This window comes from Lipophrys pholis (genome assembly GCF_963383615.2).
Source record: "Lipophrys pholis genome assembly, chromosome: 1".
NCBI classification, from domain to species: Eukaryota; Metazoa; Chordata; class Actinopteri; order Blenniiformes; family Blenniidae; genus Lipophrys; species Lipophrys pholis.
The window spans coordinates 45,773,640-45,798,046 of NC_137635.1; the positions used below are offsets into that span (position 1 = coordinate 45,773,640).

The 24,407-nt window shown below is 41.8% G+C and overlaps 2 protein-coding genes across 2 annotated transcripts; both read right to left on the reverse strand.

The window, feature by feature from the left end:
- Positions 1-9,207: 9,207 nt before the first annotated feature.
- Positions 9,208-12,264, reverse strand: LOC308113592 (aquaporin-1-like; the record flags this gene model as incomplete). Its single annotated transcript, XM_080469986.1, has 5 exons — positions 9,208-9,354; positions 9,426-9,506; positions 10,030-10,188; positions 10,272-10,632; positions 12,251-12,264. 5 exons carry the CDS (start codon positions 12,262-12,264, stop codon positions 9,208-9,210), a joined length of 762 nt encoding a protein of 253 aa, XP_080326112.1.
- A 7,662-nt stretch (positions 12,265-19,926) lies between these two features.
- LOC308107187 (aquaporin FA-CHIP-like) lies at positions 19,927-21,978 on the reverse strand. Its single transcript, XM_080459362.1, has 4 exons — positions 21,324-21,978; positions 20,607-20,768; positions 20,397-20,477; positions 19,927-20,221 (listed from the first exon to the last, which is right to left on the reverse strand). Exons 1-4 carry the CDS (start codon positions 21,684-21,686, stop codon positions 20,042-20,044), a joined length of 786 nt encoding a protein of 261 aa, XP_080315488.1. The 5' UTR covers positions 21,687-21,978; the 3' UTR covers positions 19,927-20,041.
- Between the last annotated feature and the right edge of the window lie 2,429 nt (positions 21,979-24,407).

Below are 24,407 nucleotides of genomic sequence, written 5' to 3' on the forward strand. Positions count from 1 at the left end.
AGTGGACCTCACAGAGGTCAGGGCAGTGTGTGTGTGTGTGTGTGTGTGTGTGTGTGTGTGTGTGTGTGTGTGTGTGTGTGTGTGTGTGTGTGTGTGTGTGTGTGTGTGTGTGTGTGGGCACATTTCCGTGTGTTGACAGGATACAATTGAAGCTCCAGCCCCTGGATTCTTTCTTTGATCGGATCTCCTGTTTAACAATGTCGCATTAGAGCCGGTTGCAACCTGACGTCAATCATTAAAGGTGGAATCTCAAAAATATTACACACAACTCCATGATCACACAACTTATCACTAAAGATATAAACAAAGTTTTTAATTAAAAAAAACGAACCTGTAACAACAGTGTAAAACTTTCAGTTTAGAGGTCAAATATGAAAGATTTTTATTTCCAGTTATTATAGAGGATTAATATGTGAGCGTTTCAATATATGTTGTAAAATGACATTTTTGTTCCAGACATGTCAAAACAAAATACAGATGTATTCAAAAAAAGAAAAGAAAAGAAATATCTCAATAATATACATATAATGTACACAAAATGAATAAATCTATGTACATAATACCCAAACACAAGACATACATATTTATATACAGTACATACACATATAACACCTTTGTCTATTTCAGCATGTCTGAAAAGTGTTAGGGAGAAGTAACAAAAGAAGTAAACATATTTAATGCTGCCTCTTCTTCAATATTCATCCCATTTTAGAACCATCCTGCTTCCAGAATCTTAAGTTTAAAAAAAGGATAGTGGATAACAGTCTTCATATTTATTACAATGCAGCAATTTTTCTATTGCGGTTGAAATTTCTTTTAATAATTATTATATCACTAGTCCAAATGATTACTAGTGTTAAAGTTTAAAAAAAAAATTGCGCTTGAAATAAAAAAAAACTTGATGTATTTCGTACCACAAGATGGTGTAATGATACTAAAGAACACGTCCTTTATGGGCTGAAAAATAAATACTTATTATTAGAGTCTTCTAAAGCCACATTGTACCACAAGATGGTGTAGCGAGTCAGCATTTAACTGTATCCTGTAGTATGAACTACTATATCAAGATATAGTGTTTCTTAGGTTAGTTTGGAAAATGGTAACAAATGTTATAGCTCAGCACTGCAGCGCCGCACATCCCCTCCAAACACATTAAATAACCCAAATATAAGGAAATTCTAGTTTTTCAGCTTTATTTCTGCAGTGTAAGTTTGAAAGCTTGAATTCTGGGGAGTCGCTGCCCAAACCCAGAGCGATGACAAGCTGCACTTTTAAATAAATGCCCATATATCTCCGAGGGATCGCGGGCTGACGTGAGGAATTCGTCCTTAACTTTTACGGGGGTTCACGTGCGTACCGCGGCTCGCCACGGAGTGTGTTTACGTGCAGGTCGTGACCGCCGAGGCACTCTGAGCGGTGACCCGGCTCACCCGTCGTTTACGACCGCCCCCCTCGTCTGGTCTGCGAGCCCCGAGGCTGCTGATGTCGGTGGAAACCTGCGAAGAAGAACTGGGCCAGCGGCGTCGCTCGGTAAGAGCCGAGGGAGCGGGTCCACCGCCGCCGTTAAACGCGGGACGTCAGAAGTGTCTGGCTGCAGACGTTTTAAAAAACGACACCTCTCGTAGTCGCGCGCCCACGCTGCCGACCTCACATACATCACCACACACACACACACACACACACACATGTCTTCCTTTGACGAATCGCCCGCTGGAGGTTTGCCACGAACCGACGAGAAGCAGAGAAGGGAGTGAGAAACACTCGAGTGGTAGATAAGACGTGAGCCGGGGAAGGTTAACGTTCAGGTTAAAGACACGTGACCTTCAGGAAAGTGTCAAATGCATGAATCCTGTTCCACTTAAAAAACTGCAGCTCAGTCAGAGGTGAGTCTAAATCATGTGACTGTCATGAAACCGCAACACAAAGAAGCACCGTGAGAAAACATTAGAGGATCTAGTGAACTTTTCTGTTTCGCAAACAGAATCAGAATCACCTTATTGATTCCCGGGGGGGGACATTTTTCTTACGAAAAACAAAAACACTCTGAATCATAAGATAACTGGGCGTCAAAATAGTTTGTGAAATCGATCTTAAATGATTTTATTTGTATTCACATTTTCTGAGATGTCAAACTTTTGTTTAATACTTTACAGTTTTATAATTTATCAATAAGTCATGAAAATCCAATATACAGTATATAAGATATTTCCGTACTTGATAAGATCAGATGTTTGTCCCATGTTTTTAATTGGAAGACACAATTATCCCAAATAAAATTTTAACTTTTTAATTCATCTCTTATGACTAGAAATGATAATATTGTTTTTAGTAGGGACGTCCCTCTGGTCACACTTTTGCACCAGACACCGATGAGATTTTCCAGATTTGAGTATTGGCTGATTCCGACACTTTCCAGATCCCATACTTCCATTGCCATTGCTATATTGTGATTATACTTATAGTATATTATAGTAGCAACTAAGGTGTTTAAAGCTAAAAGCTTCATTGGGAGAGGCTTTGCTTAGTTAGAATTGATGTAAAACTCACTCATAGAATCAAAATTCTTCTCAGAACGATGCAAGAATTTAAATTTCCACTCTGAAATTCTATTTATTTGGAATCTCTGATCCGCCTCAACTGGCATAAATAACTTCAACTGAACTGTGACAAGAAATTAAAATTCAAAACATGAATCCAACTTAAAGGTGAAAAACGTTGACCTTTGAAATATAAACTATAATCAACTATAAACACAGAGAGTATTCAGTGAAACCGTTCAGAAGGACCCAATTTCACTTCAGAGTGTCTTAAACAGGTTGAAAACAAAAGTCCTTAAAAAAGTAAAAGTGCCGATACAACAAACGGAGTGCTGCGCTGTGACAGCGGTCGTGTCATGAACAGCCAGGCTGGAGTGTGTGTGGACACACACATTTCTTCCATTGCCTTCTTCATATTCTTTGTGTTTTGTCACGCAACATGACTTTTTATTTCAACTGCTCATTGAACTGTTTTCATCGTCAGGCTGAAAATACTTCGAGACTGCTGACATGTTAGCCACTGGATTGCTAATGCTGCTTACGGCATAGTTGCTAGAAACTCCTCTTAAAAAACTTCTTTAAAAATAATAATAATTTTTATTTTGTTTGACATTTTTACAATTTGCTTGGCGGTTTGGCCGGATTGGAGACTCTTGCGGGCCTGTTTTTGGCCCACGGGCCTTATGTTTGACTTATAGGCTTAAATCCTAAACAATCAAATATTTGTGAAACTTAAACTGAAAGGAAAACAAGAGACCTTATTCATTTGTATTCTATATTCCTGGATTATTAACCTGTACGTGTTGTGCTACATGGATATTAATTTAACTGGAAAATGTTACACAGTCATTTTTCATTGAAGGAATCAAGATGGCTGGTTTCATACCAGGTACATGTGGGAACTACTAATATATGAATTGTTCATACATTTATTAGAAGGTAAGTCTTTTTTTAATTTTTTTTATATTAAACTAGTAGTGCAGTTTTCATTGTATCTGTTCGTTATCATGCTTCCAGTGAGAAATAGTGGCGTAATGGTAACGCGGAGGGATCTTTGGGGGTGATAGGTTATATTTATCCCATTGAAATGAAATGAAACTGGGTCTGGTCTCACTTCCCATTGATTTATTCTGCCTAAACACTCCCCGGTGCCAGCTTCTGGAAACGGGCGAGCACAAGACGGGAGCCAAAATAATTTGATGAACGCTCGGACAAAAAGACGGCCGAGGGGCAACAAAAAGAGCATTGTCTGTGTGGAAGGGAACCGAGTCCAAAACAAGAGGCCCAACACAATGCGCTGACCCTGGAGGTTAAACACACAAAGGAAGGAGCGCTCAGATGACCGCCCTGCAAGATCTCACCATTAAAGAAGAAGCGTAAATCCATCATCCTCCTTCTTAATTTCAAAGTGCCCAAATGTTTTATGATCGAACACACGGGCAGAGGTGTGGTCACACACCAGAGAGATGGAGTACTCTTCGAGGGAGAAACCTCGTCCAGCCTTTTACTTGCGGTATTTCGAACAATAACGTGAATGAGCGCCTTCTTTTTTTAATTATTCGTGCGGTGTGAGTGAGTTTACACACACTGTGGCTTTAGAAACATGGGAACTTAATACATGAAATGTGCTATTATTAATTTACATATGGAAACATGTTTAAAGTCAATGATGATTTTTTTTTTGGCGGGCTGATCATATCCATTACTTCGCAAAAAGTAATTCCCACATGTAATTCAGAAGCACAATTCTCAATTCTAACCAATATATACTTCTTTGTAATTTTCCTTTAAACACTATTGATTTGGTAACTCTCTCAACACTTGTCTGACTCTCACATGTTTTCACCAAAACTCCAGCAAAAGTTCAAGTGCCGCGATCCAAGGGAATTAACTTACTTACCGTTCTCGTCTCGAAAAAAGCCTGAAAAAAAAAGAGACATTTTCTTAACTTCTTTCTTTAACTTTCGGGATGCACGATTGGATATGTGCCAATATTCTGATATTTCTAAAGCAAAATATTACAGATTACCGACACAATCCGGAGTCGACAGATACGTTGGTGCGTTAAACTCACATGTCCACAGGAGCCGTCAATTTCCCGCTTCCCATTCATTGTCGATGTGAAACTGGCCGCGGTGCACGCTGGGATGCAGTGCGGTGCTTTACCAGCCGGTCTGTGTCGCCCCGGAGCCGCCCAAATGTGCACACGGTTGAATCCAGCAAACTTTCTGAAATGAAGTGCGGGAAGCGGTTTGGTTTGAACTCCGGGAGCAGACGGCCCCAAGACGACGCGTTCAGGTGCGTTACCCTGACGGCCAAGCGTGCTCATGGCGTGCTCACGCTGGTTGCGCCGAAAGAAAGAAATGAATCAGCATACGACCATCTGAAAAGATTTGCGTTTACATGGCAACGTTTGGAAAATTATATCCATTTCCATGGAAATGGCCAAAATGAGTTGGAATGTTTTCAAAAAGTTGCTTTTTCCTCTGTTTCCATGGAGATATAGCATTTTCAAAAAAGTTGCTGTTTCCCTCATTGCCATAAAGATGGAGCCTTTTCAAAAAGTTGTGTTTTCAGTGACTCTGAGCACCATTGTTGTTTCAACAGACATCCAAAATGCAACAAAGGTTTTGCATTTTCACTTGAAAACGTTGTCGTGTGAACATGGTCTTAAACTCTCATTTCACTCTGAATTCTTTAACGCCAAACAGGCTCTTTTCACACTGAGCAGCGGTTTTTAAATTCATAGTTTTAGAAGATTGGAATGGAAGATTTTAATTTGAAATCGAGTCATTTGTATTTCTGTCCTGCAATTGTCACACCACACCATCATCCACATACATGGAACTATTATAACTAAATACTCAAGATTCAAAGCAACATGTTTTATTGGAAGTAAATAGGAGTTCCACCCTGCAAGGTTTCTTTCCAAAACATACATTGCGATTCGGATGTTTTTAAAATACAACTTCCCTTTGACATCTCCCACCATCAACTGTGTGTGACAATATTGCAAAACGTAAAGGAACCGCAGCTAAAATGCCAGGAAACATAAAGTGACGGCCAAGTATCAGCGGTGGAGGTGCAGAGTGTGTCCTGCTGAGTCAGCAACTGCAGAGGTGAAACCTCTCGCACAGACATCAGCAGTAAAACTGACAAAACAAGCTTTAAGGCCTCGTTTGTTTTAATGGCCCAACAACTGCAGACGGTTTCAACAAATCCCGGTAAAAAACACATCGTTACTGAGCTTCGAGGCTGTGGGGCGAGCGTTCACGTTTGGCTGTCTGAACTGATCGGGGCTTGGTGAATACCAGGAGGACGTTGACAACCGTAAGGTCAGCTCGGGGAGGGATGTTGGTAATAACTCGGTTTCCTGGCTTCGGCATCCCAGTTCGATTGGAAGGAAATCTCACTGCTGTAGTTACTAAAACATCTTGGACTGCGTCCAGCTTTCAGGGAACAGTTTAGGACCTTTTTTTTTAATTTTAAATTTTTTTTTACTTCCAGTGTGAACAAAGACGGCGAGTCACAGCAGTGACCTGTCAGGAGCTTTGACTTCGACTGACCTCTGAATACGTAGCGGTACGTTGGTACCTGGTATGAAGGAGTCAGCAGATCCGTTCTGTGGATTTGAAATGGATTTCCATGGCCAAGTAGCAGCAAGTACAACAGCGAACATCTGAGAGATGACCTTCACTCTTGTCTATCTAGGGGATTCAACCTGCAACCTTCCAACTGAGAAACAACCTATCTGTACTTGTGCAAGATCTTGAACGCTAAACTACACCCAATGGACAGACTGAGTGCCCGGCATGGCCGCTGTCACCACTGGTGTGGGTGGAAAGCGTTTTATAATGAACTCCATTTATCTACCAATGGGCTCTTCCATTACACAGCCTGAGCATTAATCTCCTCCACTCGGTTTGGGGTCTGTCCATAACAACCGGGTGACGAAAATGGTAATGGAATGGAAAGAAGGCTGAATCAATAGTATCAGAGAATATGGGAATCCATACAGCAGGATCACTCCGAAGACGAGAAGACACCAACTGGACGGCGTTGGCCACCTTCTCGCCCCACCTCAACTACGTAGGCGCCGTTTACACGACACAGTTTCAGGTGAAAACAACAGGGCCTCACTGGCTGAGTGTCATGATATGTCATCTGAGTTTTATTTCCGTTGGCTCTTTTGTCGCCAAATTATAGCGCAGAACAATCTGTGAGGTCGATCCCTTGAGCCTCCGAGTGGCGGGATGTTGAACCGGTCGAACACAGCGGATGTAGAAGAATCTTAGTGCAGGCTGAAAAGAAGGCGGCGTCGGCTTCTGGATAGAAATGATTGTGGGAGCCAACTGATGAAATCTACAGGGCGACTCATAATCTCTGTCAAAATCACAGAACGTCATCACGCAAGTACTTTTGGCGTGTCAGTATGAGCTTGTTTTCTAAGACTTCTTTTTTACTACTGAACAGTTCAGTGCTTGTTTGGAGTGTTTATGTCGAGGGAGGACCCTTCTTCTATTCCTGCATGGCCGCGCCTCATTAACGACCCGATGAAGGAACGACTGTTTGAGTTCTGGTGTGAGAGAACTTCGCTGACCTGCTCTGAATCCTCCAACACCATCCTGATGAGCCGCAACAGAACCTGAGAGACAGGTGCTCTCATGCTACATCAGTGTTTCAATTTTATTTTATTTCCATCGAACCAAACACAACACAATAGCTTTCGTTATTTTTTCCCTTACTTTCCATCTGCCCTCCAAATCACTGCCACCCTTCAGTATATTTCCATGGTACCTGGCTATGTCACACTCAGAACAAATTGTTCACCTTCACTGCCTGACAATGTAAAATTATTTGAGACATCTCGTTAATGATCAGCTCGCGGCAGAGCAGAAAGGAGCGACGCAGTGAGCCTGGCTGGGGTTTGCTTTCTGTCGAGTCTGAAGTCATTTGATGGTTAGTCAATGAATAGCCCGAGGTGTCACATATTTATGTGCCGTAAAAATGTGAGACGGTCACAAGCGTATATGGAGAAAGGGACATTCTTGTGACATGGCCAAACAGGAAATCTCCACTCCTGCTACATCTCACCTCTTCCCCCCCCCCGACAGAGAATTTAATGCAATTACCTGATCCGCATCCTTGTGTTATTTTCACCGCAGTACAAAGAGAACTTTGGGACTGTGGCCAAAGAACTCGGGAAGAATAATGTATACAGTTTGGTGTATATTAGGAAAAAATTAAAGTCAAGGTCATGTTGGTTTAATTATATTCTGCAGAATGGAAGGACATAAACAAGGATATGGTGACCCCACAGTGACCTTATAGGATGAAAACACAAAGGAATGGGAAAAGAGTACATTCACTCTCAGTTATCCAATACATGGCGAGTTAAAAAAACAAAATCCATAAAAATCAAAATACAAGAACTTTATTTGTATAGTACCACAACAAAAACCTATATATCAAATATAAGCAGGAAACCAAAGAATAAGAGCAAGACAGGATTCAAAGTCTATGTAGTAAAATCAAAGAAGGAAAGTGGCTAAAATGGTAAAAAACTATATTTTTGATTCAAACGCAGATTTATGATTTCATTTTCTCATAAGAATGAATGTCATGCGAGTAATGATGTCACAACATGCAAGACTAAAGTAAAAGTTGGAGGTTGTTTGTTTGCAGAGACTAACGAGGCTTTAGTTCAGTCATTTATAACCTGTGGGTCAACTGTTGAGAACATATCTCAGTTTGAAGATGCGGGAACTTTACTACTCAGTGTGAGTGAGTGTGTATTTAGAGTTACATGACAACGTTTCAAACGAAAACACAACCTTTGTGTGTTTTCATTTTGCATTTGCATGGCAACATTTTGAAAACATCCATTTACACTAAAACACCAAAAATGATGGAGTTAGAATTCCACTAATCGCTGTTGGTTGGATTTGTAATGAAACCACATTCACACGCAGCAGAGATCAAGACACTATAAAGATTAACAATGGGAGGACATTTGTATGGACAGATGACCAAATTGGATTGTTAATCCGAGTGACTCTCAATTCTAAAACTACCAAGAGCAAGGAGATCATGGACAGGGAGTCACGACACTCTGGAGGCCACTGTTGTTATTGTGCAGCTACTGAGCATGTGCAGAAGATCTCTTGTCTACGGTTTTGGTGCGCATGCACAGTACCAGCGTTTCAGAAATGTTGCGTTTACCCCCGTTTCCACGGCAATGGACTGGGAGCATTTTCGAAAAGTTGCACATTCGGCTGTTTTCACCGAGACGTTGTCTTTGCAGAAGGGGTTGTGGTATTGGTGTCTTTTTTAACTGAGTGCTTTTCTGGGTCTTCTCAGGTTAATTAATAACCAAATTGCCCGTACTGTTAATCTTTTTGTTTCGACAGCATAGTTTACTGTTGATGTAGGAATAACATCATCAAAACTCTCATAAACTTTGGATTGGAGCACAAAGTATAACAGTGTGTCATCTGCGTAATGCAAATGCTGAATATCTTGTAAAAATGGAACAAAAAAATTGAAAATAAAACAGGGTATGTACTTAAACCTTGTGCAACACCACAGGTAATGTGGCTTGTATCGGTTAGATATTATTACATATGACTGAGATAACTATTTATTGATTCTAATGTGTTGTTAAAACAGATCAATCATTCACTGTTTTGGCCAGTGGCTCGGCCCCACTGAGGAGGATGCTATTGCAGGAGCGGAGGTTACGAGCTTGTGGAAACAGCAGGAAATCGTAGATGAGAGACGCCGCCATGCCTCCATACATCGGCGCCAGCCAGTACACCTGGAAGGAAGTCCGATACGATCAGATGTGTCTTGGTGTCTTAAAAGGACAGAGTTGGTGTCCGATCGTACCCAGTGGTCCTTCATTTGGCCTTGGATCACAGCTGGTCCTAAGGAGTGCGCAGGGTCGATGCCACAGCCAGCGGAACTGATCTGAAAGTGGTCACACGTTGGTGAATTCAAACCTCCTATCCAGGGAAATTTATTGTACATATACATTTGATCTAAAGCTTTCAGAGAGATTTCAAACACAGTTTAGTTGAGGCGCCACATACAAGCCAATTTCATCTTGAGTGGGCCGGACTGACAGAAATGTCCAAAAAACTCGCTCTGACAGCGTGGCTTTGAGGCTAATACGAGTTTACTATCTTTCATGGCGGCGTCACCGATATCTCAGCTCGGGTCTCAGTGTTGTGTTGTGGCCACTACTTTTAAGAAATTTGAGAAAAATCTGTTTTCTTTGAAATTTTCATGATTTGTTTGGTGGTTTGGCCAGGTTGACCAGTTTTTGCCCACGGGCCTTATGTTTGACCCCCCTGATCTAAACTAACCGATTACTGTAGAATACATAAAAACAATATCTGACGATTACATCATTACAGGGAGTTTCATAGAGCAGGAAACAACCTCAGATTTATTCTGGATTTACAAAATAGTGGCGTAAAAGGAAATATCAGGATGCGAAGTGACCGAGTCCCACCGAGAGCCCGATGGCGAGCGGTGCGGACCCCGTCACGTCTCTGCGTCGCTTGTCGGTCACCGCGATCACGCACAGCACCAGCTGGAGCGTGGTGAGGAACTCGATGACGAGGCCCGGTCCCACTTCGACGTTCAGCTGCAAACGACAGGAAGGATTTGAGAATGTGGGCCTCATTGGTTCAGTGTGACACCGTCTTTGTTTCCTGTCAGAACTCTTGCCTGGTTGACGCCGAGAGATTCTCCGGGTTTATATGACTTCACGACCACGCTGGCTGTGACTGCTCCCACCATCTGAGCCAGGATGTAGCAGACACCTCTCACTGCGCTGATCCGGCAGTTGAACATGAGGCCCAGCGTGACCGCCAGGTTCAGGTGGGCGCCGCTGACGTGCCCCAGGCTCTGCGCCAGCGCTGCGATGGCCAGTGCGAAGGCCAGCGACACCTTCAGCTCCTGAGCCGCCCCGGCTCTCCCGTCGATGGCAGACAGACCGGCAAAGATGAAGAGCAGCATGCCCACGAACTCAGCAGCCACCGCCCTCCAGAAGAGCAGAGTCCTCACCTCTGTAATCTTCAAAACGCAGCTGATGTGTGAAAACCAAGATGTGGGTGTGTCGCTATTTATGGCGAGGAGGGGTTAGCGTGCAAGGAGGGAGGAGGGAGAAGACCACACAGGATAAGGGTCTCGAGAGGAGATGAAGATATTTCATTGGAAACAGAAGAAGAAGCTGAGTTTAGCACTGAGCTGCTCCTCACTGGCACTCATCAGTCCTGAACTCCTGAAGTACAAAGAACCAAAGTGGGAACACCACAGGACGTGTTTGTAACGTTTAAACTGTGGCTTTATAAAAAACCTCGACCCAGGGAGTAAAAACATGACGACTGCATACCAAGGATGGATTTGTAACTGAAGCTCTACCAGTGGAGGAGTTTGATAATGAAGGACAGTTGACCAGAGAGAACAGTGATGTGTGAGAGGTTTGGACCTCTGAATCTAAAATGCTCCATGAAAAAAAGCGTCAATCACCTGTCATGAGCTGGGAAACGTTATCTCAGGCCCTGTTTGCATTCCCAGGTGAAAATGGAAAACGTTTGATGTGTGTTGAGTTTCTGTTACCACGACAACGGTGCTCGGAGCCACTGAAAACAGAACTTTTGAAAACGGCTCCCAAGGTGCAATTCTTTCATAGACGCTCTGACTCTGTGGAAGATATCCTTTAAAGCTTTATCGTTGCAAACAGCGAGTCTGTTTTTGTCTTTTTTTTAAAACAACAACAAAAGAAACCTTCATTAACTTTAACTCGCACTTTCCAGCAGGTTTTCCATTTTCGACTGCATTCAGAAGCATTTCTTACAAACGGAAGGCGCCATGAAACATGAAGGACTTTAACCTCTCTGGACTCTGAGTGGAAAACTCTACATAATCACAATGTACAATTTTATCATCAAGATCTAAAACACTTATATAATGTGTGTGTGTGTGTGTGTGTGTGTGTGTGTGTGTGTGTGTGTGTGTGTGTGTGTGTGTGTGTGTGTGTGTGTGTGTGTGTGTGTGTGGGTGTGTGAGTGTGTAAGTATGTGTACACACACACTGTGAGGACCAGCTGTGAGCACAGTAGCAGGAAAACTCCTGGGACATTTTTTTAACCTTTACATTTCTGGAGACTGTGGCTCACCGCCACCATATATTCTGGGATTGTTCCAAATTAAGTGTTTTCTGGAAGATTATCTCTGAACTTTCTGATTGGAAACTTTAATAAAAAAAGCCAGTGGAGGGTGAAACGTCACATTTTTCCGGCACAAAATTATAGAGCCGAATTTATTGTAAGTGAATTGATGTAAATAATACAGAGTAATTTTTAATAATCTATTCACTTTAAAACCTCAAGAACAACAGGTACGACAGTCGCAGACGAATTATAAAGATTAACAGGACTTCTCTCGAGCTCATGTAAGGATTATACTTGTTGTGTTTGGATCTCATTACCAGTAATATGTGTTTACAAAGTCTAGCTTTCAACTTAATAACATCACGTCTCATGAGAAAGTAGGACGATGATTCAAACCCTATAATAAACTCCTAATCTACTTCTGATCTAATCTCTATCACAATAATCTGCTTAAACAGCAGGCCAGAGGGATGGAGCAGGATTCTCACCCAGTCCTGTGTTGCTCACCATACGAAAGGAATATCTCCCTCACCTTTCTGGCTGCATGTCGGCATTCTACAATACCAATGTTGATTTATTGCTCATTCCTCCTAAATCCATTGTATCATGCGAAGATGGAGAAACCATCTGGTAAATTAATTATTGGGGAAATAGAGGAAACTTTTGGTGGACTCTCCCGAGCGAGGTGCCTGTCAGCTACCGACAGTCTAACTGCCGGGGGCGGGAATCCAAATCCACTGCCAGAACTTCCAGTTACAGAAGAGAAAAGACTTCCTTGAAACTCAGGTGATGCTGACGAGGGGGATTTTTTTGTTATTGTGCTTCTGAGTTAGCTGGAAACAGGGCATGAGCTATAAAGGGGGAGGGGGGGGGGGGGGGGGGGGGGGGGGGGGACGACAAATTAAAAATACATTTAAGTAATTTAGTAGAATTTTGAGTGGTTTTTCTTTCAAGTACCTAATTATCCTGTTTCTTAAGTTCAATTTAAACCATGGAATCTGCTTTGGTACTCCTGAATACAAGTCGCTATTGAGTAGGCCCACATTTTTTAGATTATTATATTATTATTATTCACATCCACCACAGTGTGAGTAAAACACATTGCCATTGTGTCACTTTGATTTATTTACGCTTTCAAGTGAAAACTAAAAACTTTCGCTTCGTTTTGACTGTCCGTTGAAAGAGCTCTGACTCAAAACACCACTTTTCTAAAACGACTCCCACTTCATATTCTCCTCGGACTTAGTACTTTGGGGCTGGACAAAGGCACTTGGGACAACAATAATACACAATCAGTGTATTATAACAATGGCCTCCCTATAATAATCTACCAGAATGAAAAGAATCGGAGGTTTGTCCTCTTGTTATGATATGAGAGAGCATGGTTGTTAGGAGCTTTATATGTTGAAGGAAGTGTTTTCCATTCAAGGCAGAGAAGAGAAACTATAGAGCCCTTGCCAACCCGAACTCTTTTGATGGTTATACTCATGATTTTAGGTATTGTGTTCAGTTGAGACCCATTTTCACTAATTGTGCCTGTCCGGAGGACTGACCTTACACTAAGGTCACCACAAATGGTTTTCCTGTCTTTCAGTGCCACGGGGGGCTTGAAAATAACATCAGCCAGTTTGTCACTGTTGAGGAAACAGGACCCTTTGAATCCACTAAAAGGAAACCAGCCTCCCTTTCTGAGTGTCTGAAAGGTTGAAAAGGTCGCGATGCTTCTCCACATCTTTTAGATGTTAGGATGAAAAATCTGTCCATATCCCTCCACATCCATGCGTTTTTGTTTTGTTTATAGCGTATTGTTTTCTGTGCGCGTGTGTGTGGTTTCGTTACGAAAACAACCAACAGTGCCAACTCACTTGACGAGCTCACTTCATGGTTTTCATGGGTTTTGCCATTTTCATGTAAATGCACGTTTTAAAAAAAACATTTTGTAAACGTCAAAGTTCCTGTAAAAAAAACCCAGATACATTTTCACTTGAAATGTTGCCGTGTAAACAGAACTAAATCTTAGGGTTCGTGCATTTTAATAAGAGGTTACCAAAAGCTTCACATTTACATTGCTTCTTGAAACTTTAATCGACACATACTTAGTTTAAAATTGACTGAGATTCACATATTGTGCAGTTTGTATTTTTAATAATTTTTGTACTTTCATAACCACCGATGATTTGTCGTGTTGTTGCTTCTTTTTTTTCCAGAATGACATCAGGCGTGTAAAAACTTCAAGTTAGGAGCCTCAAGTGGGCCGGACCAATAATAATAATAATCTGTAAATCATATAAAAACAAAAATCTGCAAATGTTTTCCTTTTGTTTTGGGACAAGTTACTGTGAGTAAATTCTTTTTTTTTTTTTATTTATTTATTTTTTTTAATACATTTAGACTAGTGCTGTCAAAAATAGCGCGTTAATTTCATTAATTGATTTAAAACGTTTCATTCGTTAAAATTTTCTTTTACGTAAGTAACGTAGTTTTGTTTACTTCCGGGCTTATTTTTTTGTTTTTTTTAACTCCCTTACCGGAGCAGCAGCAGCTGCAGCGTCTCTGGGTGCAGCACCGTGACAACAGAGCAGCACAATATCCAGTGGAATAATATTAAGGCAGAAAGTTTCACTTTAAAAAGTTACCTGACAACTAATTGAAAAAGGGAAAGTCATTAGCTTTACTTTGTAAAGCTGAATTTATCGACCACAGAAGTAATTCTGCAGCAAAACAGCAGGTTGCCATGTTGGCTGACCAGGAGCCACCAAACTGCTAAAACTGGAGGAAAGACTTGCAGGTAAAATATTAATTTCTCCTCTTTCTCTCTTTCCCTGGCTCTCCTGTATACTGTGCGTGTGTGTCTGAATATTACAGTATATTATATACACTTTGTTCTTAATTTTCTTTAATCGATTGACGGCACTATTTTATACACAACAGAAAAATGTAGAACTTTTACTTAAAATTCAACAAAAAAAAAAAAAATGCAAAAAATATTGATAATTTGTCTTTTTTTTTTTTTTTTTAAGATAATTTATGTAATCTTTACGTTGGTTATCCACTGGTGTGCTGGGTTTGGGCCACTGGCTGTATATTTGATGCCAGTGGATTAGATGTAGAATGACTTACGACACCATGTTGTGGTACAAATTGGTATTACAATCCTAAATGGGCTATGTCTTTACGATTATAGTTGTTTTTTCACATTCTGCTGATAACCTTGAATTAACTTTGGAAGTTTTAAAGTGAAAAGGTTTTTGTCTGTGCTGTTATTGTTCCTGCTTATCTACCCACAAGCTGTTTCTTCATCTTTTGCTTTATTGAAGCCCGTCTACATGGCTCACTGACTCAATCAAGTGTCTCATTGTAAAAAAAAATGTATTACTTAAAAAAAAAAGAAGCAAATTGAACACTTTTTAAAATGTGAGATTGGTTGATATTGAAATAATACAGTTAAAAGATTTAGATTCTATCCCCAGGATAGAGATTGTAACATAAATAGAAGGATATATTTCATGCCAACAGGATGTAACGAGTGGAAGATAATGAGAAATGTGAAAGAAAAGTGTAGCTGATAGGAGGGACAGAGGCCAGTAAGAGTCTGCCAGCTGTCAGACCGCCGCTCATATATCATTTGTTTCAGATCACTTTTTAATCTTTTGGCACACACATATCTCAGACCGTACTTCCACTTCACGAACTGCACCTCAGGACGTTGAGGTTGTCTTGTGGGGAGTTTAAGAGCATAAAAACTGAAAGTCAATTTTGTGAGATGGAAACTTTTTTAAGAGCTGTCTGCTTCAGTCTGTATGTTGACAGTTTATAGCAGCTGTTTTATTGCACCATCTTCTCTTTCTTATTCATTAATGAATTTGTTTCTTTGTAAAACATCCACATTTTAGTCGTTTTCCTCGCATGAACTTATGTAACCACATCAGAATGGAACGAGCAGCTATGTGCACGTTAAATGAAAATATTAATCTTCATGAAACCAGGCGGATAAGATTCAGGCTCCATTTACACCGCAATGATTTCAGCTGAAAAAACCAAAACTTTTGTTGCGTTTTTGGTGTCCATTACCATGACAACGGTGCTCGGAGCCACTGGAAATGCAACTTTTTGAAAACAGCGCCCAAGGTGGAACGCTCTGAAAATGCTTCAACTCAGTCTACAATGGAAATGGGGGAAACAGCAACTTTTTGAAAATGCTCCGATCCATCTCCAAGGAACTTTATGAAAACACTCCCGTCTCCGTCTCCAAAGAAACAGGATAAAAATGCAGATTTTTGAAAATGCTTTAACATCGTTGCAGATTCTGTGTAAACGGACATTGTTTTCAAAACGTTGTCATGTATATGCGAAACATTTCTGAAAACTTTCCCTCAAAAGCAATGCGTAAGTTAAAAAAAGGCCTAAGTTTAAAAAAAAAAAAAGTTATCCCGGTAACCCTCAAAAGAAACGTTGATTCAACTTTTTTCAAAACAGTCGAAGCTATTTAGATTTTTCTCAGTTCCCTCAATTCAGAAAAATGTCTTGGCTCATCTGATTGGAGAGCAGCATTTTAAAACCAGACTGCAGTTGGATCGTCCATCTCCAATCCAGGTTTTTTTTTATTCCTTTTCGGGTCATCAGGGACTGCAGCTGAATCCCTCCGGACAGATTACCAGTCCGTCACATTACAAAGACATGAAGAAAGAATAGAGTCGAACCAGGGACCTTCTTGCTGTGAGGCTGGAGTGTTAACCACTGCAGCCCCCTGCTGTGTGTGTGTGTGTGTGTGTGTGTGTGTGTGTGTGTGTGTGTGTGTGTGTGTGTGTGTGTGTGTGTGTGTGTGTGTGTGTGTGTGTGTGTGTGTGTGTGTGTGTGTGTGTGTGTGTGTGGGGCGCCTTGTCATGTGAGGATCCTCCATTCTGCTCTTGAACGTCCGCCTCACGGCTTTCAGATATAAATAGTGTAAAAGAAGAACTTCCAGAGTGGAGATGTTTTGATGACAGGCGGAGGATTCACTCTGCTGACCGACGGGCGAGACGGACCTCAACCGATCCGGGAGATTAAAGGATGAACACAAACTATTTAATCAGGCAGAAATAGAAGCAAGTCACGTATATGATGGATGTTCAGCGGAATTAAGTGCTGCTTTCAGACATCAAAGACCTTTTGACTGCAGCAGATTAAAACCGGTGGAAACATGAAATAATGATACGGTGTGTAAACAGCAACTAAGAAAAATGCTCAAGAGAAAAGACTATATCAAAAAATAAAATCAGATATAAGTACAGCTACCGCATGATTCAATTCAGGCTGAGTATAAAGAACTGGATATGAAAACTCGCCAGGTCCACAACATATAATGAGTTTCTGAGGTGAGCGGAGCTGAAAGAATGAAAGACTTTATTAAAAACATATTTAATTCAACGTATTACTTTGTGGATGTATAAATTAATAGAACAGTTGCATTTTAATGGAAAAGGGTATACTGTTAAAACTTGACTTAAAGAGATATGAAATCTAATCAGTAGCAATTAAATGGCCAAATTAGGCTCTTCTATGATCTTCATATATTTCTGGGTATGACTTAAAGAATTTCTTTATGAACAAATATTCAAGCAAGGAAATAAAGAATCTTAATGTTAAAAGATTAAGATGATACTGTAATGTTTCTTGTACTATATCTTTTCTGGGCATTTGCATCCCCCCCGTCCAAAAGAAAAGCAGCCCTATAACATGATGCTGCCTCCACCGTGCTGCATGGCTCGATTGACGTTCTTAAATTTGCAACCTTTTTTTTTTTTATTCTCCAAAGATGTTCATGTTTATCATAACAAAACAGTCTCAATCTGTTTAATGGAGTCGTAGTGAAAGTCAAATCATTATTTCTGTGTCAGATATTGGTTATCATCACAGATAATGACAGAATATAACAATATTGTTATGTTTATGAAAAATGTCATATTAGTTGATTTCATCATTTTGGGTAATTTTTGAACACAATGATCAACAAATAAACTGTAAAAGCTTTGGTAAAAGATACATTCTTTAAATATTTTAAAGAATGAAAACACCAACAGCATTTTGCACTTCCTATCTATCTGAATGAGTTCATCTTGAAGACTGGAGGTTTCTTTTCCTCATTAATGATGACAATCACTACAAACACAGAGAAGGTTGGCTCTGGAGCATCACTCCTACTTATGAGCGGCCTCCCGTAACAGCTGAGAGGAGACTGACACCACAACAGGCAGCACATTGTCGGGAACTCCAAACAATTTTCCCTGAAATTGCCGATAGCGTTTGAGCTCAATTGTGAAATCCTGGAGACAGAAGCATCAGTCCGACTCACGGTGGAGTGAAATCAGGTGCGTAGGAGTCGTGCGGGAGCGGGGTCGTGTGAATGGAAGTGGCGGGAAGGGCCGAGGTGACTGCAGGGTCGGAGGGAGTGACAGGATGTGGACTGACAGGAGAATCGGTGAATAGAAAAACAGGTTGCTTCCTATGCGACTGTGGCTTTCAGAAAAAAAAAAAAAAAAAAAAACACACACAAGGAAGCCCGGCCCGTTTTCAGAGGTTGGGGCAGCTCGTAAAATTCACTAGCCGTTGGCACTGTGAAATGCAAAGTTTAGAAATCCTGTACATAAGTGAATAATGTTCTAAACCAGGGGGCGGCAACCTTCAACACTCAAAGAGCCATTTGGACTCGTTTCCCACTGAACTCTGCCGTCTCCACAAAGCCTGCAATATTAAAATATCTAACCGGGTTCAGGCTCTAATCTCAGTAACAGGAGAGGAGGAGATCCAGCAGGAGATGGACGCTGCAATTCGGATTGAGAAAGCTTCGGACGGCCGCGCACCTGCAGCTGCCTTGAGCTGCCTTGAGCTGCCTTGAGCTGCCTTGAGCTGTGACCGCAACTCCTGCGCTCGTCGCGCCACTGTTGTCGCGCAATGACGTTACATCCCCTGTTCTAAACTTTCCTAATGTCGCCACTTGTGATGCTGCTGCCTCCTCTTATCTCATGTAAGATGGACTGGAGGTAGAATCCGGCGGCATGAAAGCTCAACATGGGGAATTCTTTCTATGTGCATCAGTGCAATTAATGCTGAACAATATTTACAGGAATAAGTTGTAATTCACTGAGGGCTGGATAGAAGCGGTGGACACGGGGATGATCACCACTTCCTCATGGCCTCACTCAGAATCTTTTTCTGAAGGAGGTCAGTGGGAGATTTTCCGGCAAAGTCTGGTCTGTGTCTGGCAAATAATCTGGTCCAGAGTCCTGGCGTGGAGTTGGTGGTGCGCGTGAGGATCTGCGGTGCGTTCAGTGATCTCTTCAAAAGTCTGTCTTAAAAATGGCTTTCACAAAACCGTCATTTCTGGACTATTGAGTGCACCAGGATATAAAGCCGCAACCACTAAAAAAAAAAAAAAAGAATAAAAAAAAAGGTTGGAGTTACATGACACACCTGAACCCATGTATCATCGGCATGCAGCTCTTTAACCCCTAAAAATCCATAAATTAGCCCCATCATTGTTTAAGCCGCAAGTGTGCGAAATAAATTGCGGCCTATAGTCTGGAAAATACGGTAAATCTACAATCAAATACCTTTCTTCTCCTACTTCCGCCATTGTAGGTTGGCAAAACCGCTATTTAAAAAAAATTTAGTTCTTCCATTTAACCCCCCCATGCTTCTTATTAATGTGTTTGTGATGTTCAATATTTCATCAATGTCCTAAATTCCAAACTTTGAGTTGTTCAATAAAAGTTGATAATTTATGAGATCCAAAATATAGACTTTTTTTTTTTTTTTTTTAAGTCACAATAGGTGACATTCCAAACATCAACGTGTAAACTGTAATCATAAAAACACAAAGTACAAAGCAACTTGATTTAACACCAAGTGTTTTATTTTATTTAAAAAAAGAGTGTGCACACAGTACATTATCCTTCTGAAATATAAAGTGATAGAGGTACATAGAAATTTGTATACAAAACAAAATGGCTCAACATAGAATACTGATAAGGAAGGGAAAAAAAAACATTTCAGCTCACTGCTCTGTCAAGTCTTTCACACTCAGTCCAAACACTTGATCAGCATTTTAAAAATAAAAAGTTTGTCCCTGGTCAAACAAACGGAGTGAATCAGAATGAAAAACGACTAAAGTGCCCCCGACGACCATAATCCTTTAAAAAAAGCAGCACAAGAAATGCTAACAACCTAAAACAAACATAAGAGATTCATATATTTCTTTAATCTTGAGTAGTTTTTTTTTGTTGTTGTTTTTTTTTTTTTTTTTTACAGAGTATTGATATGTACAATGGCGTTGAGGCGGTAGGCTCTATTTCGATGTCATCTCCACAGTCGCCGCCTCGTTGCCGCCGTTGACCTCGTAGTCGCCCACCGGGCCGCTCACCAGCACCTTCATGCGCTCGGGGAAGTCGTCAAACTTTGGGGAGAGCAGGAAGTCGTACACGAGGGCCGCCGCCACGCCGCCGCACATGGGACCGACCCAGTAAACCTGCGGAGGATCAATCAATCCACAAAGAGAGGAATGTGATCAGTGATTAACTGCAGGGGGAGGGGAGGCGGTCTGGAGGAGTTATTGAATTATTTAAGCTTGACATATGATATGGGTGGGGGGGGGGGGGGGGGCAATGTGAGGTATGTGTAGAGCGCTGCTCCGTATCACTTACCCAGTGGTTCGTAAAATCCTTCAGGATCAAAGCGGGGCCGAAGGAGCGGGCGGGATTGATGCCGCAGCCCGTGTAGCTGATCTATAGAGCCAAAGCAACAGATTATCTTCAGCTGCAGATGTGTAATCCCTTTAAAACTCTTGTTTAGGTCGAGATAAACATAATGCTGATGGTTTAAAAAAAAAAAAAAAAAAGAAAAGTGCAACTTACAGCTGCTAAATGTCCCAGGCAGACCGACAAGCCAATCGCCAATGGCGCCGAGCCGGTGACATCACGCCGCCTTTTATCAGTGACTGCAATGACACACAGCACCAGCTGGAAGGTGGCCAGCAGCTCGATGCCCACGCCTTGGCTGGGGGTGACGCCGTTGAGCTGAATCCAAGAAAACAACAAGAAGAAGTTAGGTCAAGTGAAGACGCAGAGCTTCCCTCGCTGGCGGCCACTTCCCTGCGGAGGCGAGCGCTGGCACAGCCCCGGGAAGTGTTGACAAGCAATTCAGCTGAGATAAGAAGGGCCACAACTGCTTGCCTGTTCTTTTTTTTTTTTTTGAAACTGTGGAAGCCCTTGCAGCTTTTCAGTCGTGGACGGTTATCAGATCCTACCAGTGTGTGACACTCCGGCAGAGATAGCCGGGGTCACCCTGGGATACGTTCAAGAAAACCGCCGCAAAACACTTTACAACAAAGCAGATGCTGATGCATGCAATTTTTTCTTTTTTTTCCTTTTCTTTCTGCAGACTCCTGCAGCAGAATGCTCCGATCACATTTCATCACTATTTAATCATAACCAGTGACAGAATGTCCAGAGAACGAGCGAGGCGGAGCGGCTCTCGCTCTCCCTTCTTTTAAACGACCCGCCGCATCACGTCCCAGTGAAACGTCCCCCCTCACGCTCACGGTCAAACAGCCCCGGCGGAGTTGTACTCACAGCGTTGAGCCCCAGCGCGTCTCTGGCTTCCGGCCGCGTGCCGTAAACGATGCCGCTGGCCAGCGCCGAGCCCAGCATCTGGGCCACGATGTACATGACGGCCTTGAAGAGGCTGATCTGGCAGCTGGCGAGCATCCCCAGGGTGACGGCGGGGTTCAGGTGGGCCCCGCTGATGTGGCCCAAGCTCTGAGCCAGCGTGGCGATGGACAGTCCGAAGGCCAGAGACACCTTCACCTCCTGGTCGGGGTCGGTGTTGTTGGGGTTCCCGATGGCCGTGGAGATGCTGAGGAAGATGAAGAGGGTCATTCCCACCAGCTCGGCCAGGACGGCCCTCCAGAAGTCTTTGCTCTTGAACTCCCTCATGGTGATGTTTTCTGGTTCTCTGTCTGTGCGGAGTTGCCCGGGGCCGCGGGTCTGAGCCGATTCCTCAACAGAAAGCCTGCCTCAGTGTGTATCTTTGTGTGTGTGTGTGTGCGTGTGAGTGTGTGTGTGTGTGCGGGTGTATGTGTGCGTGTGTATGTGTGTGCGTACTCTCAAAAACAACAGCAACAGGCTGCATATATAAGGCCCTGGCTGATAATGGTCAGTGGGCGGGCTCAAGAGAAGAACTGAAAGAGAGAGGGCCACACTGAATTAATGAGAAATCCCAAAGACTGGTCTCTCACCCAGCACCCCCCACCCCTCCTCCTCCTCCTCCTCCTCCTCTTCCTCTTCCTCCTCCTCTCGGGCTCCAGCCTCTCTCCTATTGCCTCCCACTTTCTGCTCTTTGGACTTTGGCGAGTAACAGAGCAGGGTGCTGAAACACTGTATTCATATGACCACCACACAAACAGCCGCATAACATTTCCCTCTGTTTAAAATAAAACCCTGGTGGTTTTGAAGCTTTAAAAAAAAAAAAAAAAAGATTTATCACAGGAGCTGTTAATGCTGTGAAATGACAGATCCTGAGTCAGTGTACCAGGGGAATCCAGACGACTCTCCATTTATTTAGGGTGCCCCCCACCACCCACCACCACCACCACCAGACCAGCTTTTCAATCTTTTACAAGACCACCCAAAGCACGTCTCACGTGCCAGCTATGAGACGGGCCAATGAAAAGGGAGAGACAAAGCCCTTCAAATTAGAAAGTAACTCTTTGATCGACAATTGTTGACTTTTATTACATAAATGAAGGTTATAACTGCAGTAATGTAAGATATTAGCATGGAAATGGAGGAAAAGTGTAATTCATTAACTGAAAGTATGCCCTCTTGACTATTATTGGATATGCTGTTGAGTGAAACATCAACTCTGTGAACTGCGCTGCCGGCTGCACCTGGTCCTGGATTCAGGGACACGCAGCTTCTGGAAACTCCAGAGCTTTAAACGGGGGGGGGGGGGGGGGGGGGGGGGGGGGGGGGGCTTCAAAAACATGGAGGCTGCACAAAATAAATGCAGACTTATAGAGTACACTTTTCTAATCGATCGGTTGAGTGGCAAAGTGAAGTCATACTGTTTGTAAAGAGAGTGCAAACATATGGCCACGTTTTGAATCCACACATAAAGACATTAAAAGAATGAGCTGAAGTGTGTGTGTGTGTGTGTGTGTGTGTGTGTGTGTGTGTGTGTGTGTGTGTGTGTGTGTGTTTTAGATAACCCGTTCAGTTAAAGCTCCTTGCGTTTTAAATAACACAATAAGTAAGCCCTCAGATTTAATGGAAACACACAAATCCCATATTCTTATTTGATAATTTAATAAAAATCCTTCAATGATTTGACATGTTGTCACATTTGTTTCAGCTTATTTCATGATTTCAAAAAAACAAAAAACATTTCTGAAACAAAAATGGAGAAACAATGTGTTTTCACCTGAAGCGTTGTCGTGACAACGGGGCCCAATACTAAACCCTTGTTAAGACTTTCAAACTTTTTTTTCGTCTCCGAGTTGAGAAAAAGTTTGGATCATGTGTAAACGCACTTAATAAAACATTCTATCGGTTAAAGCTGAAATCTAAATGGAATAACACAAAACATCACATGGAGAAATCGAGAGGGGGGGGGGGGGGGTTTGGTCTGAATCAGTTTCGCACCAGGACTCTTTCGAGGGTCTAGGAAATGATTTTAATACATTAATATATATTAATATGTGACTCCTTTCTCCTATGATTAATCCTATTTTCAGTGGATTACAGGAAATAAAAGCTGGAAGGTTATTTTAGTGTGAAATAAACCTCAAATAATGACAAAAATTTGCAAAGCAACATGTTTGAAAAAGACTGATAATAAACAAGTTTTCAGTCTTTCTGTTTTCTTGTGATTATTTTTTTTTTTTTCCTAACTTCCTTTTCTTTTTTCTTTTTTTTTCTCACTGGCTGGCAGGAAGTGGAAGCACTCATGCAGTCAGAGTGTTTTCTACTGTAAAATGTGCACGTCCTAACTTTTCAAACATTGGTTTGAAATGTTCTGGCGGACGGGTCAATCCGGTCAATCCTGGAGTCTTTAACGACGGACGCGCGTTATAGTGAAATATGCAGAAGAACCCAAACGGCAGTTTAGTAGACAAAACCACAAATGGTCAGTTTACACTAAAACACTCCAACAAATGTTACACTTGCGTACTTCACACATATTACTCCACTCCGACACTATTGTAATGTACACTCCATATTCAAATACCTGAGAAACAACCAAACTGAGTAACGTTCCACTTCATCCGACCTCAAATCGTTTTATGATGTTTTGTATAGATTCTGTTGTACTGTTGCTAATGTTTGACAGATGATCTGCTTTTATTGATACACAGTTTTATTGTTGTCCTGAATGACCGTTTCTTTTAAGTCCACGCGCAAAGTACATTTCTAATGAGTGTGTTTCACCTGACGGGAGGATAAAGGAGCGGTACATTGTGTATAATGATGTTTGATTGAGGATGTATTTGCCTTTATTCAATTATAAAAAAGGATTTGGATTTTTTTTGGGGGCGGGATGAATTGTAATCCATTTGTGCCTCAGTCATTTAATTTGAAGTTGTTTATAATGAATTTATATTTCCATTTGTTGAAAATGACCAAATATGATTACCTTAGTTTCAGCTATCTATGTTC